Source organism: Carcharodon carcharias, chromosome 4, assembly GCF_017639515.1.
Source record: "Carcharodon carcharias isolate sCarCar2 chromosome 4, sCarCar2.pri, whole genome shotgun sequence".
Lineage (NCBI taxonomy): Eukaryota > Metazoa > Chordata > Chondrichthyes > Lamniformes > Lamnidae > Carcharodon > Carcharodon carcharias.
This window is the reverse complement of record NC_054470.1, coordinates 181,296,892-181,314,334: the sequence shown is the minus strand read 5'-3', so window position 1 is coordinate 181,314,334 and position 17,443 is coordinate 181,296,892. Positions and strand designations below refer to the sequence as shown.

The following is a 17,443-nucleotide window of genomic DNA, read 5'->3' as shown; positions in this document are numbered from 1 at the left end:
ACGTCAACTCTTCTTCTCCGCCGATGCTGCCAGACCTGCTGAGTTTTTCCAGGTAATTCTGTTTTTGTTTTTGTCACTGACTTGAGATGTTGCTTCCACGGCCATGCGGCATCTCCCGCCTGCCTTCTGACACACATGGGCCTTGGTGGAAATGTTATTGATATTTCAAAAGTACAATGGGCGGAGCACAACTAAATATCCCCGGCGAGGCTTCAGGTCATCGAACTGTTCCGTCATGCAGGTGATAATTTTGCCAATCCGCTCCGGAACTGAAATCGGGTTTGCCCCCCACCCCCCTCTCCCTTTTAAGGCCTGTTATAGATCTGATCTGAACCTATAATCGTTTCTTCATATTTTTTTTGCCGATATGTGTGTTCCAGGAAGGACAGTGTGATACTGACTATGATTGATGACTATTAGGTTATTTACGAGGTCATTCTGCCTTTAACTTTTACTGTAGTACATGTAGCACTTAAAAACATTGGCATGTCTATTTGATTTTTAGTAATTTAAAAAAAAAACATAAATTTCCAACTCGTTTGCCTATTAACCGGACGGAAACTACAGAATATCGCCGAAAACACTGATGTTAAAATAAGTTTAAAAAGTAGGATTTTATTCGGAGACGGTTGATCTCTTCTAACGAGCATTTTTAAAGCGAGGATTCAGATATAATTTTCTTAAAATAACAACATAAATTATTTGGATTTATATATCTAATGTATAAATATTTAGCCTTGGCAGTCAGGGCAAATGTTTTTATCTGTGGTAGAATGGAAATGATAACTACAGTTAGGAAGAGGGGCTGCACCCACATCCAGGAGACCAGAGAATCTAGCCCCCAGTCCAAGAGCAAATTCTGAAAATAATGTGTCTGCTAGATTCCTGTGCATTTTCATTTTTCTGGTTCCGATTTTTTTCCCCCCATCATAAACCGATGTTCCCTACCTCCACCCCCCCAACGCCCCAACCCACTTTCACCTCCCAACAAGTGCTAGCACAACACATGAAGCAAACACCTATGTTGTTATGTGACTCAGCTCCAGGAATGCCCCGCACCGCATGGGTCTCAAGAGAACAGCTCCCACCCCACCGGGTACAGCGTGGAGTAAAAATGCCCCCGCAACGCAAACACGTCGCGCCCCGAAACCCCATTCCTCTTCCTAATCATTTAACTGTAGCATCTGTGAACGAATTCTTACTTTGAATTGCTTTAATGAGAAATGAAATAATGCAATAACGCACCTAATGTCTTCCAGATGGGATTTACTAGCATTGGTTTCGAATCCCCTGGTAAACAGGTACCAGAGAAAAGTGAAATGTGAGCACAGAATGATTACACACTTGCAATACTCAATATTGCGTGCACGTTTATGGGGGGGAAATTCTTTATGTACATATATATAAAAGAATCCAGCGAGTTGCATCTGGCCCATAAATAGACAACACAAACTTGAAACCTCGCAAATACATGAGCGTATTTGCCCTTCAAGTTTCAATGACAATCAGACCCTCTTCATAAATACTTCAATTTTTTTTAAAAATGGTTGAGAGCAATGCTTCATTTTACTCCAGGCGGATCCCGCCACGTTATTCTTACGGTCAAGGCCAGAAACGGGGTTAAAAGTTGGTTTTGGCTAGCGTTGTTTTAGGCTTCGGCCGCGCACAAGGCAGAGGGTGAATGCAGCGAGAAATCTGGGGAGGTTGATGCAGCGAGTCAGGTTGAAGGGGTTGTCACCACAAGGAACTTTAATCTCTCCAACCTACCACCTCCCGGCCAAACAGTATGAAAAGCGGACACTTGGAGCGGTGAAATTCATTGCGCGCTTTTCACACAAACACTCACCCCAAACACACAATCATCGCGTGTTCCCGTTCCCTACAAAAGAAGCAGTTAGCAAGGGTATAGTAATTGACAAGAATGTGCCTAATAAAGTGTGTGTGTGTCTTTCTCAGACACATAATATTCAGAGGAAAATTCAGCCACCTCCGTTTTAAACTTAAGCTGCACTGGCATGCAGAAAGGAAGAGTTATATTCATCCTTTTATTTCTTTTAAATCCCTGCGGCAAAAAATAAATTTATTCCCTGTAATTTTGCATTCAGATTAGGCCGATTTCTTTTGCCAACATTTCAGAAGAGAAAGTTTCACTCGTAATTTTCGTCAATAGCAGAGGACAAAGATTTTGAGCTCTGCTTTTTTTTCACCCAGATTTTCGCGCGTCTTCATTCCGAACATTTTATTTCAATTGATCTGCCGGGAACCCCATTGGTTTTATTTGAGAAGTGATGGAAAGCGAGGCAATAATGAGAAAGCAGGAGTCAAAAACTACAGAATCGTGGATCAGCAATGGCTGATTGCATCAATTACATCCTCCAGAAATTGCTTATTAAACAACTCGGCAGGGGGTATTCATTTGTTGGTAAATTAAACGTTTTTGCCTCGTTTCCTTGCGAGTGTTTTAACGCCAGAGTCACTTGAGTGGAGTTTAGCAGTAGACTGTGAGGTCGGTCGGTTCAATTCCCAGGTTATTTGTTTTGACTGGTCAACCGAGGGATAAGGAACGATAAAATAACCTGTATCTCAATACCATTGCGCCTTGGAACCCTTCGCGGTGACACGCTGCGACAAGCAGCCATCATGTGCCTGCAATTTTATTCCGAGAGAGGCAGCTCGGAGCGACAGCGTGGCGTCGGGATTTCCCCAAGTCCTTGTGTTGACAAACTGCAGCGTCAAATCGGCGAGTTTGACACAAGGTCTCATTAATCATTGGCCACTTCTGGCCACTCGTGGCTCTTTTGGGCCACTGGAGAGAGAGAGAGAGAGAAAGCCATCTGGACTCCCCAACAAAATCTCCTTTGATGTACCGTATTTCTCCTACTCGCCTGACAATCGTTATCAGGAAAGTTAACTATAGTTAATTTCGCGCCCTGATAATCGATTGGAAATTTTTTCTCTTCCACCCACCACCCCCCCCCCCCCCCCCCCCCCCCCACCCCCAACCCCAAAAGAAACGCTTATTTCCAACTCATCGGATAAACACAGTAGCAGCAACTCATGAACAACCTACGGTAACGGCCCAGTGCTTCTCTAACCTATCAATTTTTGCGAGGATTTATTTCTGACTTGCTTCCCTTGGGAAAAAAAAACTTTCAGTTTTATTTTTTTTAAATTAATTAAATTCTACGTTAAACATGCTCGCCCCTGGGCTAATTTTCTCACAAATCTGAAATACAAGGACTTGCTGCCAAGAGCTGAGGCTCTTCAGGTCAATCTTCCCACGTAGGAAACAGTCAATTTATTTCAAGGCGATTGAATCGTTTCTATAGTGGTGTAGGGGCTAAAGCTCTGAAGAAATGAGAAAGCCTTTTTTCTCAAACTAGCGGAAGCGGTTAATGCACAAAGCGCTTGTTTGATTTATCTCGGGACGAAGCACCGATTTCTGATTTTATTTTGGACGAGCGCAATAAATTTCGCCGTGCCGTCATGAATTGGGCTAGTGCGGTGGTCCGGGAGGTTTAGACGGATGAGTAGTGAAGATGGGTGTTTTACTCGGTTATATATTTTCGTTAACGCGACATTCCGTCCATGGGCAACAGTCTGTGTTCAGGCAGGTGTTTACGACAATGGCGTTTAAAAATGAAACGTACATTTGATAATCGCAACCACAACCAGAAAAAAAAATCAGACACACTTTGCACATTTAACGGTTTGCTTTTCCAACAGGCTGCAAGATGCATTGAGTCGGGTATTTGGTGATGGCAGGACAGCGCTTTAAGAGCCCAAACAGCTAACATTAAGCATTATTAAGTGCATATATATAGTATTTTTTTTATGTTGACTTTAAAATTTAGAGGTCAGCATGGTAGCATTTCGAGTGGAACGTAAGTGGATATCGATCTGGGGCGGTGTAGATGATGCTACAGTTTAATCCCCACAAGGGGCGCGGTTGACTGTCGTTTCAACGCCAGTGTTATGTGGATGATATTCTGGCTGAGATGTTAACCCTCGCGAAGTAATTATTGCAAGTTCCATCAACCTACTATTAAATAAAATGAGACAGGGTGTTATTTTTTTTGTTTTAAACAAAAACACAAATAAAACAGATTCAATGATCATTTAATACCCAGGAGTTGTTTCAAGGCAGTGATGTGATTTTGAAGGCAGGTTGAAAAGTCACGACCGTCTCGTTATCGATATTTTTTTTTCATTTATATACTGCAGGGTTTGCGGCGGAGGTTGTTCGGCACTGAATTCTCATTTTTCCTTGCAACTCCCGCCGCCGATCCGACGATATGGAATGCAAGTGACAATTTAATTGGAACAATCATAGTTTAAGGGAAGCAGAGAAGAAAAATCCGATTACATGAAAATTAAAATTGAATAAAGGGCGCGACCATCAATTTGAAGGTAACGCTCGGCATAAAAGATTTTACATTGGGTTTAGAGTGCTCTGATTCGGAATCGTTACAAGCCGCAGTTTATCCGACACTGGATTTGTCTTTAGTTTACTAGGTGGTGTCAGTGAGAAATAGGTTATGTTTCTGGTCCATGCGATCATCACGGTTCTTAAAATCAGGCAGCGGCATGTACGCTAGAAGTGGGGGGCGGGGGGGTGGTGGTGTGGGGAGAGCAGTTTCCTGAAGCAAAGTAAGGTGTAAGCTCAAAGCAATCCCAGTCCCTAGAACATAACGAAGTGGTGAACAGTGATGGAAATAACATTTACCGTGCAGACTATAGATACCGTGGCGTAGAGGCAGTGTCACTACACCGATAATCTAGGTAATGCCTTTGGGGTATAGGTTCAAATCCCACCATAGCAGCAGTTCAATTCAATTAATAAATCTGGAATACGAAGCTAGTCTTAGTGCTGATGTGCTATAATAGCTTTCACACTCAGCCTCATCTAAATTGTGCCCAACTCCCAGTGCCCCACTTTAGGAAGGCTGTAAATGCAATAGAGAGGGTGCAGGAAAAATAATCAAAAGAATGATTTTCGATTGAGGAACGAAGATAGAGAAGTTAGGGCTATTTTCCTAAGAAGGTGGAGAGGAGATTTGGTAGAGGCATTCAAAATCATGAAGGGTCTGGACAAAGTAGATAGGGAGAAAACTGTTCCCGCTCGTGAAATGATCGAGAATGAGAAGGCACACACCTTTAAACTAATTAGCAGAAGTGATAGGAGGAGAAACTTTTTATGCAGTGAGTGGTTGGAGTTTGGAATGCGCTGCCTGAGTGGAGGCAGATTCAAATGAAACATTCAGAAGGGAATTAGACTGTGATCTGAAAAAGAATGTGCAAGGTTACCGGAGGAAGGTGGGGGAACGGTTCTAGGTGAGTTGCTCTTTCAGAGAGCTGGTGCATACACAGTGAGCCAAATGGCCTCCTTCTGCGTTGTAACAATTCTGTGATTCCTTGAACCTTGACCCTTAACTTAGTAAGCCAATCAGTTCAACAAATGCTGGTCTTACCCCATAAAAAGATATACAGATGGATTGAAGATTTACAGTGCAGCTCTTTGTTCACTAATAATAAAATCTCAGATTTGCAGAAGGGGGCCAATTGGCTCATCAGGTCTGCAAAGGCTCTCCGAATGAGCAATTTACTTCGTGCCATTCTCTTACCTTCTCCCCAAACATTGCTCCTTTTCAAATAACAGTCTAATTCTCCTTTGAATTCCTCGATTGAACTTTCCTCTACCACACTCTTGGACAGTGTATTCCAGACCTTAACCACTTGACCAAGTCTCTTGTAATGTCTATTGGGAGAATGGAATTTAGGACTTTACTTTTTAAAATTAAATTTGTGATTGATCTTTCTCCTAAAAAGCTAAGGCTCATTCCTCCCCCCTTCAACCCTAACAATGTTCAGCTCCCTTATCCCCAACAATGCTTACTCTGCTCTGTCCTAGTTCGCCTTCCACTCTCTCACCCCAAACAATGCTCATTCCTCTCCCCAGCCTCCAACCCCGATAATGTTGAAAATGCTCACTACTCCCCAATCCCGATAATATTCACACACCTCCTGGCTCACCCTCAACCTCAGACCCTTCACCTCGAAGAAGGCTCATTCCTCCCCCCTTCAACCCTAACAATGTTCAGCTCCCTTATCCCCAACAATGCTTACCCCGCTCTGTCCTAGTTCGCCTTCCACTCTCTCACCCCAAACAATGCTCATTCCTCTCCCCAACCTCCAATCCTGACAATGTTGAATCTTCTGACATCGACTGGACAGGAGGCAGGGAGTCCGGAATTTCAAAATTTGTTAGAAAACTTGGAAGCAGTGTGAGCAATGATGACCACAGTGTAGAACTTCAAAGGACATTCCTAGGTTGGCCGTTGAAATTTAGTGCAAAGAAGTGTGAAGTAATCATTTTGGTAAGAAGAACACAGAGACACAAAATAAGATAATGGGCCCAATTCTAAAGGGGGTGTAGGAGCAAAGGGACCTAGGTGTATATGTGCATAGATCATTGGAAGGTGGCAGGGCAGGTTGAGAGCACAGCTAATAAAGCATACAGCATCCTAGACTTTATTAATAGGGGCATACAACAAAAAAGCAAGGAGGTTATGTTAAAGCTTGTATAGAACACTGGTTTGCCCTCAACAGGTGTACTGTGTCTAGTCTGGGTACCACACTTCAAGAAAATTGTAAAGGCAAAGAGCGTAGAAAAGATTCACAAAAATGGTTCCAGGGAGGAGGAAATTCAATTATGTAGACAGATCAAGTTTGGGACTGTTTTCTTTGAAGAGAAGATTGGGAGAAGTGTACAAAATCATGAGGGGTCTGAACAGAGTACTGTTCCTATTGCTGGAAGGATCGAGAATAAGAGAGCACAGATTTAAGGTAATTAGCAAAAGAAGCTATGGAGACATGAGGGGAAAGCTTTTCACACATTATGTTTGGGATCTGGAATGCACTGCCTGAGATTGTGGTGGAGGCCGGGTCATTCGAGGCATTTAAGAGGGAATTGTGTTATCTGAAAAGGAAGAATATGCAGGGCTACGGGGAGAAGGCTGGGGAATGACACCATGTAAATTGCTCCTTCAGAGAGCCAGCACAGACAACAGGCTGAATGGCCACCTTCTATGCTGTAACCATTGTGTGTGGGAGTGCAGGAGGGGTGAGCGCGCTGTCGGGGCGGGGTGGGGGGAGGGGAGAAAAACGGGGTGGTGGGATATTGTCAGGAGGAGGGTGAGCAAGGGACTTTAGCATTGTCTTGGTGAGGTGGATGAGCATTGTTGGCCAGGTGCTGAATGGTGCTGGGGACGGGTGTATTGGGGTTGCCGTGGGTAGAGGAGTGTTTTGACATTCCAACTGATTTACTCAGAACTGCACTCCTGAGTAGGCTTTGCACCTGTTAGGAAAAGCTCTCAGTAAATCCATGTGAAACCCAGAGTAAATATAGGACAAAACAGCCCAGGTCTACGTGGATGTGGTCATCTCAACCTACTGCCATTGGATATTGTGCAGCATTCCAGGCAGGGATAAACCGGCAATCAGAAATTTAAACTTACCACATTAAATACTGTTCATGTGTATGCGTCAAACTTCCTCAGGGCTCTGAGGCACCTCTGAGTTTGGGCTGTAAAATTCTGTGCTGTCATGGCTGGCGATTTTTAAATGCAGCAAGCCATTTAAAAGTCCAAGGACCTTGGCGGGACCATAAAATTCCACCCATTGAGTTATTCGCCACTCCCCACATTGGAAGATCCAAGGCCTTGTTTTTGCTAAAATTTGCAAATGTCGAATCTTCCATTAATCAGCAGAATCTAACAGCTTTAGCGGCAACACACTCTAAAATGGAGGGGTGCTCAAACTTTTGTCATTCAATAGCTACCGGGGTGTCTATCAAATGCCCCAGGGGTCACACAAAGTTTATATTCAATCTAAAAACAGTCCTTTCCAAAACTCCTTGCCCAATAAATTAAAACAGTTTAAAATAATGCAAATAAGACTAGAGGTGACTTGGAGGTCTGAATTACCAATGGTTAGGGTCGCAGATTGGATAGCCCTGCTCCAGGCAGAAATTAAATTGGTCTTTCTATTAAAGAAGTTAAGACACTGGGAACAGTTTTTAATTCCCTGCCTCAGTTTAAAAGAAATTATAAACTGACCATTTTGATCTTAAATGTATTTATGTGGCATGCAATAAATAACTTTACATTGAGAACATTTTTAATAAATTCCTGAATAATTTAGTCGCCCATTTTTCAGTGATCCTCCGTTTTTGTATATTGTATAGAATTCACTGAGCTTAAACATTCTGTTATTAGCAAGATGGGAATAGTAAAAAGCATACACCAGGATAGGACTTCAAAATTGTCTTTAATCATGTGCAACTTGACAAATTGTGTGCAGCACAAAATCTGACCCAAGAAACTGTAGAGCACCTTCTCTGTAGTTACCCCGTGAAAACCATAAGTAGATGGCTAGTGTATGTACTTACCAAAATTAACTTGCAGCCACTTTTAACATAATGCATTTTGTTTCAACAGTGAATTCTTCTCCTATTGAAATCTTTCAATTGTGTGTGCTAATTTCTATGTAATTGAAGGTACATGCAGGGGCATTAAACCAAAATGTATTTTGCCAGTAAACCTTAAACGTGCATCTTAAAATTATTCAAAATGAGCAAGTTTACAAATAAAATTAAATAGAATGCAGAATCAGACCCATATCACTACTTGTAGGGATTTTTTTAAGTAATTCTATAAAGCATGGAACAAGGTATTTATTATAAAACCACCTCACAAAATAAAAGCATTAGTTGCATTGTGAATTGCTAAAGTTTCAATATCCTTGAACATTGTTAAAATAATTCTCTACAATAATCTCACTGTTAAAATTCAAAACTTAAATTTCTTTGTAAACATTCAGAAATAATATTGTAAAACTGAATAGATGATTTGATTTACTGCTGAATGCAAGATGCTTTTTGTATGACACAGAAAACAAAATATCAATTTGACAGTTGTTTTTAATAAAAGTTATAAACCTCAAAGTACATATCATAATTAACAGATGTAAAAGAAAAAGTAAATATTTAATTCCATTAAATTAAGCATCCTTCCAGTCATTTTTTATAAAATTCCTATACATTCATCGCCTTGAGTCAAAAGATCTTTACTTCAATCTGTAAGTAGAGGCGAATACACTCACATTGAAAACACACACACTTGAAGAAGCCTCATATTTCAGGCATCTTCACTCTTCTCTGACATAAAACTGCAAGTTTTAAAATCACATAAAGGGGAGGGTGGGAAACAAAATGTAAAATATTCCACTCTGGAGGGAAGTTTCCTCTGGGATGTGATACATGTAACAAAGGTCATACCAATTTTATATGAAAAAAGTCTATAATTCTCCCAGTGCACAGAGGAAAGCTTCTCCAGGACTATTCATAAGTCAACAAAAGGGTGCGAATAAAAATTACTCGAAACACACAGAATGTCTTGCAACGTGAGTAAATCTATTTCTCAGCGCATGTGCCTAACCATTGACATGTAGCAACTATCTCCAATCAAATATCAAAAAACATGGTTTATTGCTGCTTAAATACCAGCAGTATAAAATATTGAAATATTTGATACAAAGGCTGATTAAAAATTCAAGTTGGTGTACCGCTGTATCTTTTAGTAAAACTGAATTTTCTGAAAAGCAAATAGTCTATGCAGGATTGTTTAAGAAATGATGTCCTGTAATAACACATAGGATTTTAAAAATTAATTTTGTTGCAGTCTATGTCTCAAATGATCAAGTTTTCACTACTTTCCTGTTGCTGTTAATCATATGGTAAAATCTGTAAACTTCACTGATGCTTGATGATCAGATTTCCTGTGCAGCTGGTTGCATATTGAAGCTATTTTTCTTACCATCATTTTCAGTAAAACCATAAGACATCAGATTGGTTATATAATTTAAAAAAATGTACTTATCAATATTATAGAATCAGGGGATACCTTTTCACATTGCAAAAAGATCCCCGATCACAGTGAGAGCACAGCAACTTTTTTTTTAGAAGACACACAAAATTAATGTGCAACCAACTCAGTGGAGAGATTTCTAGGATAATTAGTTAATTTGTCCTGATGAGTACAAGAAGCAAAACCTCAACAGGACGTTTCATTTTGCACAAATACTCAAGTTCTGTGCCATCAAGCGACAATTAGTTCTTAAATCGTTTCACCAAAAAGATGCAGTTGATTTAAAATAACTTTCAGTGCATTAAAACAAAATGAGGATTGGAGATGATTACACTCCGATTTATATGCTTGTTTAAAAAAAACATTCCCTGCATTGTAGACGCATTACTACATCTGAATCTTGCATAAAGCAGCAAAATGAAGCTGTAAAACAGGAAATTCAATTCCCTGTTAGAACTGTGGTGAAGTGAATGGGTTTATTATTTCTGATAGGCCCTACGGTACCAGGACATGCAGCATTCTAGGGCTAATCACACTGCTTCTACTCCAAGTACCATGAGGATGGAATCAATCATAATGGAATGGGGTTCCCCGGTAAGTATTTTGTTCAGTATTTTGGGGAACACAATACAATTTGCTGCTTGAAAAAGCTGCGCCTAATTTTTGGATGTCAGTTCACCAGCAGGATTTAGTTAAGTTGAAGTGAAGGCAACCCTAAGTTACAGAAAGTTAATTCTAGAGTCTTTTGCCAAACTTCAAAATAAAACAGAAAGCTAAACTTCTCGAACAGTGCCACAACAGTCTTTTAGTTGGAAGATGGATACACAAGATTAGTGTAAAACCCTGATTATATTATTGACAAAATGGATTACAAAAGTTGACCAGTTCCTTCCATATTTCATTAAAGCAGTCAGTATGAGGGTCAAAACTGCAGGGAAGTTTTTCTGTGTATGCGCCATGTTAAAAAAAAAAACTGCAAATGCATTCTTTATAAACACATTACTATATTGCTACACATGGAGCACACAAAAAGGGTGGCCTCTGCTTGTGTTCACCAACCCTTAAGTTTCCTCGAAATTATTTTAATGGGTGGAAAATCAGAAACTGGCAAGTGCAGAGAGAAAATCTTTGGCCAAAGTCTTCTCCAAAACACTATTTTGACAATCGAGTGGAAGAATATGCCTGGGAGGAAGGAAGGTGACTTAGGGCCTACGGTTCTATACTGGGGGTGTTCCCACCTCATTTTTCAGTCTGCAGTAGACTAATAGATAGAGATTGGTTGCTAATAATTAGTCAACAACTCTATTATCGTTGCATCATGCAACTAACAGGATGGTAAGCAATTCCTATGTTTTTAATATAAAACCTATTTTTTGGTAACGTTATATACAATCTATCAACAAAAGATTATGTAAAAAAATAAACTTATTCAATGCTAACTAAAACTACATTTGGAAATTAAAAAGCGATTCCCCCCACCATTATATTATTTTGCATCCAGGGGCTAGATTTTCGGAAGACTGCTACCTGTAATACATGATAGCAGCAATTGTCAGAGACAAATATAGAATAAACTTAAATATACAGAATATTCAATTAAGATAATTCTACAATGAATTCCTGTGCAAAAGAGCAGTTACCTACTTACAATTCAACTCAAATACATTTCATTTATAGCAACATTTAGATTAACATTTTTTTTTTTAAAAGAGTCTGTAAACTGAAAAGATCATCCTATGTTTTGACAATAAATGTTTGTACCGAATTGAAAAGTGGCTTATTGAACATTTTCTGTTATTCTTTGAACTTTTTATTTGTATTTCTGCAATGCAGAACTGAAAAAACTAAGCCATGATGAATTTTCAATTAGATTTTCGTGACTCCCCTGAAAGTACCACCTTCTTGGCTGATACAGAGAATCCTCAGGTCAGTGTTTTGGGCAATGGTTTTATATAGGGAAGCAGGCCTTGCAAAACAGCAACCATCTTCCATCACTGCTACTTCTCAAGGATACTACATTGTGTCAGTTGACATCTCCCACCGTTTGCCTTTTTAATTCAACACTTACGCTCGTGTCATTGGCATGTGCTACAACCAATACAGCTGAAGGAATATGTGTGTCGGAATCTTAAAATTACCAGGAAAAGTAAAGGTGAGTACTGATGAGTCAAATTATTCTTGCCCTCCAATTTTTGTAAAATGCAATGTAGCATAAACTTTCCTGCCCCTGTGATGGCAGGCTGGGAGGAGGGGGTGTCAGAGAAAATAAGGGTCATGTCTGGACTGGACCTGATGCACTCTCACTGCTAGGAACTTTCCGTGGGCTGACATGGATCAGCTGCTTGCTGCATGGAGGTGGGCAGCCGATTTACATACTTAAGGCCCCAATTAGGGGTGAACTTGCAACCTCGCTGACATTTTGGCAGTGGCAGAACAGCACCCCACCATGTGTGGAAGCTGCCAGCTCATTGTAGGTGGCCTCCCAGGCTGATGTAGGGTGGGGTGGGGGGGGATGTCATCAGAACTGGAGGCTCCATGCCCCAATACTGAGGTTACAGGCACGAAAAACTGCACCCCCACCCTCCCCCAGCCCACAAGTATGCCTGTAGGGCTTTCCTCTTCATTTCAAGGGGTCTATCATTTTCCGTATAGAAGCATCCACACGATCCCCAACCTGCCCGAGTAGCACCCACCTCTCCTGGTGGGTCTGCTGAGACACCAGAGCTGCTAGCTCACTGATCAGGCCGGCAGCATTGGGAGCCAGCCCATCCTCCTTAATTGGACAGCAAGCCCACTTGCCTCTGGGGAGATTACTGACCCTGTCCCTGCTGTTGACAAGTGCGGAATCGGGACCCCCTATTTGGTTCTGACCTTGGAGTCCCGAAGCCCATGGGAAAATTCAGTCCTCCACAAATAAAGACCCAGATGAACTTGTTCTCTAACTACACAACAGCTAGCCTACCTCTCAGGTGGGAGTTTTTTGATTTTCTGACACATCTGAATGATGTTGTCTAGCTGTTGCTCAATGTGGATCTAATTGCGGCCATTTTGTGCTGAGGATTGTGCATTGTGCTCACTGAGGACAAGGTTCAGGCTGCCAAAACCCACTTTACATGGAACCCCTTAGCCAATCAAAAGACTTGCACTTATTAGTTTAATCTAGGTAGAAACCCAGGTTCCAGAGAAAGTATGGGGTGTTTTTGCCAAATATACTACCCTAAATATTATTTTTCCATTAGTCGTTGGTGCACTGTGTCTTTCATGCATCAAAACAGCAATTTATCTACTTCAACCTATAAGCGTACCGATGATAATTAGTAACGAGGCCATTGGAACATTAGAATGATATTGAGTTCTCATTATGGAACCAGAAACATATCACATGGAAAGGAAACAGAGACCATTTCCAGTGCATTATAGGGGAGTAATTAAAAAAAGATCATTTTGGACCCTTATCCCATCTGAGCTTCTGTGTTTTCCCTAAATCAAATAACTCTGCACTACGTAAATCACTCCTTGATGGAATATATATCAATGACATGTGCAGGAGCTGTAATCCAAGTGATAAAATCCTAAATTACTTTTTGCCTTCCTCCTCCTAGTGGTTGTAGGAGTGCCTTGCCTTACATGCACATGTAGCTAACGGAATACATGTAAAAACTAATAAAGCAGCAAGGGACACTTTAGCAGAAGGGTTTGTGCAACACACATTTCTGATGTTTCTGCTGCATAAAAGATAACCTTTAGACACCTGACTTCAACTTTTCAATAGGAAATATTTTCAAAAATCAGTTTTTATCTTCTTCCAACATGTCTCTCCTCTTCTCAGATTGACACCATGTGGAAGTATGGGTTCTGTGAAGGATGGCTTGCCTGTGCAGCCATTATTTACGTGCGAGGCTTGATCCTGACTGCATGAAGGCTATTCAACTGCATGGGGCACCACAGCCAAGTCTGACCCTGTCCTCAACCTTCAGAAGCACACAAGTCAACAAGTGCTAGGCGTTGAATCATGGAAACTCTGGCTGAGTTTCCCCTAGCTAGCATAAGGCCTCCAAAGCCCATTCTAATACGCTTGCACTCCCACCATGGCCGAGAACAGCTAACCCAGCACAGACCAAGCATCAAATGTGGAATCCTTTATGACCTTGCACGGTTTGGATACTCACTGAACAAGGCGATTTTCTTGCATCCAACAAGAACCAACTTAAATAATAACTGGCTTAAGCACTGGGCTACATGTTACGTGACCAGGCGGGAGTGTTTTCGGTGGGGGGGCACGTAAAATAGGGTGGGTGCCAACCCCACCACCTTCCCGCCTACCTCTGAACTCACCCACATAAGGTGGCAGGTGGGTGGGCATCAAAATCGGCAACCTGCCTGCAATATTTAAATAAATAATCAAGGGTCAATTGAGCTTGCTAACAAGCCACTTGACCCAGATAATACCCTACTCACACTATAACATGTTTAGTGTGGGCAGTCGGACAGGAGTGGGCCGGCTGTCTTTTATACAAAACGTTTTAAAATGGTGAGAAGGAAGCAGGGCTACTAACTTCATGGGGTGCCCTTTGTACATTGGGGGGGGGGGCGCGCAGCAGCCCCCCCTCCCCTCCACCCCAAGATACCGACATGCTCGCCAAAACGCACCACCACCAGTTCCTTTCTTAAACTGCCCAAACCCTCCCCGCCCAATACCCAAGACTTGCCTGCTCCAGGATCCACTGTGCTTTCTTCTTGGGTCTGCTTGCAGTTCAGGCAGTACCCATTAATGCGCTCTTGGCGCTGCTGCCCCTGCAGGGAAGACTTACTTCCCAGTGAGGGCCAGAAGTCCTACTAGCAGGCTTTTTAGCCTGCCTGCAGTATGTAATGGCTGTGGGGTGGGCCGGCTCCAAACCGGCTTTGCTTCCAGGGAGGACGACACATCCACCTCACCAACCCCTGTAATCTGCAGCCCACTATATCACAAGATTGGTTTGGATGAACATCTCTACTTCCTAGTGTGCCAATACCTCAGGATAACTTTCTATTAAAATAGCACTATGGTGAAAAGCCAAGATAAATAAAAGTAGATGTTTAAAGAGAAGCAGAGGAAAAATGCATTTTACGAAGTTTTAAATAGGATTTCATAAAAATTACTAGTCAATCAAGCATTCTTTAAACCAGCGCACGTAACTTGATAAAGTTTCAAAGATGTTTTGATAACAGTTAAAATAGTGTTCTTTCATGACAGGATACTAAATGTGAAAATAGATCTTCTGTAAGTACAATCTGGGTAGCAGATCACCCCATAGAAAAAAGTATTGGTACTCTAACTACCTCATATGTCAAAAACTGCATAACAAAGTGCTTTTTTTTGCTTCTATAACATAAAAGTTCTAACTCAATAAAGAGAAAATAGTCACCTAATTTGTACAGAGAAAAATCTTTTAGTTAAAATACTTCACAATAAAATTATATAAATCTCTTATTTTGCAATATTTACACACATTACATGCATTAAAAAAAGGGGAAAAAAAAGAGTTGGGGGGTTCATAATCCCACTTAATTTGTAAATCCAACCACCAATTTCTAATGCTTTTGTAGTCCTTATACTTTTATGCCAGTTTTAGATTAAGCTATTTCCCAAACTGCTGCGTCAGACCATTGGCAGTACTATATGCAACTCATGATAACTAAAATAATATAAAACACAAACGGGTATTCAGTTAGCAAAGTGCTAACAATGGCAAGATGGAAAGCAAAAATGATCTGATTGTACACAGAGGTTACAATGGCCAGCACTAAAATAATCCTCGTGTTTACAAAAGGCCAATATACTTCATTGTGCAACTTTATAGGTTTGACCTTCATGTTCTGCAAGTGTTGTTAATGGTGCTTTTAGGCAGCTACATGACCAACAAGGTAGATATTGTCATATAGATGTCCTACAAAATCCTCACTAATATTGTGGGCAGCCCGACGAGTGTTCCGGATGAATTCCCGTTTGGACATCTTGTTCTTCACATGTGGACTATTCAAATCGATGGAAAGCAGGATCAAAGAATAACAAAGTACATAAACAGCATCTGTATAAAAGAAACAGAACTTGTAGTCAATAATGTGACACTAGATAGTGCAATTTGGATAATCCTGTCATTAGCAAGACAGCAATTCAATGTTGTGCAGTTGGATCTCTATAGAAACATATAAGACAAAGGCTGATTTTTCCATTTAACCAACAGATGCTACCTGTTCACTTTGGCAGTGAAAGTCAGAATCCAGTTATTTATCTTACTGACACTTTAAAAATAATCCTCTAATTTCCTATAGAACTTAACAAAAAAATCTTTTGTCACTCTTGTTTAAATTATATCAGAGCAGGAATAAACTGGATGTTAGGCAGTTCTTCTTTTCCCAGGGATTAATGAGCCTCTGGAATGTGTTGGCAGCTGGCGTAATGGGTGATGACTCTCTGCATGCCTTCAAAAAGGAAGCTGTGGTAGTTGTTGACTGGGCCAGACAGCAAATGCATCATACAGAAGGCAAGTGTCTGGTCCATCTAACCTGTCACACACAAATGCAATGCCTTGAGCATCACAAAATATAGACGGGGACCCCAGCCAAAAGCTATGCAATCTCCGGGGAGAGACAAGAAAACAGGATGCCATTCTATCCTGGTCAATATTGCACAGTTCCTACCATTTATAAAACAGCTACATTTAAGTATCAGCTTTAATGTAGTCCCAAGGCACTTCATAGAGAAACAGAATTTGACACTGAGCAAATGAATGGCCAAAAAGTAAGTTTAAAGGAGGAGAGAGAAATGGATAAGTTTAGGAGGAAATTCTGGAACTTAGGATTTAGCATACAAGATGCTATAATTAGTATAAAACAAGCACTAAAGGACAGGTTCCACACATCCAATGGGGAGTAATGCTCACAAGGAGGGCATTGTAGAAAATTGAGGGTTCACTGTGCATGATTTTAGGTCAAGCCTTTTAATCTGCAAAATTTCATAGGTTATGTGCCTGAGATGTATTTCTGGCAAGTCCTGCTCCCCACTAGCAGTGAGGAATTGAATCGTATACATCTTCACATGTACACACACCTGAAGAAAGTTAGCTTACCCAAATTCAGCAGCATAGAATCATATAGCATAGATGGAAACCTCTTTCCCCATCCTGCTCGTGCCATGCTTTTGCCCACAACTCTGCAAATCTTCCCCTGATCAAAATCTTAAATGAAAAAGCCTAAGCAACTGTACAAAACATTGACTCATGAAATGGGAATTTTGTAAGTAATAGTCACCGCACTCGTTAATTAATTATGTGAAATAAGTGCTTTGAGGCATTCTAACAGTGCAGTGAAGTGCTACCTAAATACAGGTACCAGTACGTATTTTTAAATGTTTTTTATATTGTTAAATAATTGATACTGATCATAAGAACAGGCACAAGGTAATACCACAGGTCGCTTAAAATGATGGCATAAGCTAAAGGGGTAAAATTAAAGCAGTTTAGCATCATTTGAACCCT

At 40.9% G+C, this 17,443-nt stretch overlaps 1 protein-coding gene across 1 annotated transcript in view; it reads right to left on the bottom strand.

The window, feature by feature from the left end:
* Positions 1-8,962: 8,962 nt before the first annotated feature.
* Positions 8,963-17,443, bottom strand: part of fbxo8 (F-box protein 8) — a 68,314-nt gene continuing 59,833 nt past the window's right edge. Inside the window, exon 6 of the mRNA XM_041185425.1 lies at positions 8,963-15,994. Coding sequence (XP_041041359.1) covers positions 15,807-15,994 — 188 coding nt within the window. The 3' untranslated portion in view covers positions 8,963-15,806. The remainder of the gene's footprint in view (positions 15,995-17,443) is intronic.